Source organism: Corapipo altera, unplaced genomic scaffold (assembly GCF_003945725.1).
Source record: "Corapipo altera isolate COAL_440 unplaced genomic scaffold, ASM394572v1 41143, whole genome shotgun sequence".
In the NCBI taxonomy this organism is placed as follows: Eukaryota; Metazoa; Chordata; class Aves; order Passeriformes; family Pipridae; genus Corapipo; species Corapipo altera.
The window spans coordinates 1-1,418 of record NW_020891303.1 but is presented as its reverse complement, the minus strand read 5'-3'; the positions used below and the strand labels follow the sequence as shown (position 1 = coordinate 1,418).

At 65.3% G+C, this 1,418-nt stretch overlaps 1 protein-coding gene across 1 annotated transcript; it reads left to right on the top strand.

The window, feature by feature from the left end:
* Positions 1-6: 6 nt before the first annotated feature.
* LOC113942540 (H-2 class II histocompatibility antigen, I-E beta chain-like) lies at positions 7-1,414 on the top strand (the record flags this gene model as incomplete). Its single annotated transcript, XM_027633648.1, has 3 exons — positions 7-40; positions 525-794; positions 1,398-1,414. Coding segments are annotated over exons 2-3 (273 nt in total), but the record flags the coding sequence as incomplete, so codon positions are not given.
* Between the last annotated feature and the right edge of the window lie 4 nt (positions 1,415-1,418).

Here is a 1,418-nt window from a genome sequence, read left to right as displayed (position 1 = left end):
CTGCTGGGAGCCCCCCCGGCTGCGGGCGAGGAGCTGTCGGGTGAGCGGGGGGGGCGGGCAGGGGGGTGGGGTGGGAAAGGGGGGGAAAGAGGGGAGAAAAGAGGGGGTGAGAGCCCCAAAAAAGTGAGTGCGCAGGGGTTGGGAGCCCCAGAGTGAGGGCAGGGGGTCTGAGGATTGGGGGGACGGTGGGAAAGGGGTGAGAGACGGGGGCAAGGGGGTGTGGGAGAGCAGGCAGAGGGGTGCCCTGGGGGTCCCTGGGTGTCCCTTGAGCCCTGGAGCGGTTCCCTGGGGCTCTGGGGGGGTCGGATCCGCATTGGGGGGGTCCCCAATCCCCCTGTCCATCCCGGGGGGCTGATGGGGGGGTTCCCCCCCAGCCAAGAGCCGGTGCTGGGGCGTCCGTGGGGCAGAGGGGGGTGGGAAAGGGGGGTGCGGGGTGGACCCCTGAGTTCCCAACCTGTTCTGGGTGGCTGGGGTATGATGGTGGGGGGGACGGGGCACCCCTGACCCGTGTCCTGCACACACAGGGGTGTTCCAGCACATGGCAAAGTGCGAGTGTCACTTCATCAACGGCACCGAGTGGGTGAGGTTTGTGCAGAGGTACATCTACAACCGGGAGCAGCAAGTGCACTTCGACAGCGATGTGGGGGTGTTTGTGGGGGACACCCCGTATGGGGAGATCCTGACCAGGTACGGGAACCGGAACCAAGGATGGATGGAGTACATACGGGCTAGGGTGGACAGGCACTGCCGGCACAACTACAAGCTGTTCAGCCCGTTCAGCGTGGAGAGGAGAGGTGAGCGTGGGGTAGAGCGGGTCCCCTCGGTCCCTGCCTGGAGCCCTTCAAACTCTCCCTGGGAATCACCCCAGACCCCTCAGCACTCCCTGTGCCCGTCCCGTGGCCTTTTACCCCCTCCCAGTTCTTCCCAGTCCATCCCAGTCTCTCCCAGTGCCCCTCCGCGTCTTCACCCCGCTGGGGCCACCGAGCTCACGCCCCTCAGCCAATCCCAGCGCGCCTCTCTGATGACGCTCCAGTTGCCAGGCAGACCCAAACCAAAGACTTCCCTCACCACGACTCAGCCTCCCAGTCCCGAGCGCTTCCTTCCCAGGCCAGACCAGTCATTCACAGTCATTCCCGGACATTCCCAGTCCCTCTCAATTCACTCCCAGACCCTCTCAGTCCATTCCCAGTCGTTCTCACTTCACTCTCACATCTCCCAACTCTCTCCCCAGTGCCCCCCCAGCCCAGCCCCTTCGACCCCAGTCTATTCCCAGTCCCTCCCACTGCCATCCCAGTCCCTCCCAGTGCCATCCCAATCCCTACCAATGTCCTCCAAGCCCTCTGCCCTCCCTCCCAGTGCCCCCCAGCTGATCCCAGTGTCTCCCCCGTCCCTCCCAGTGCCCCCCAGCGTGTCCATCT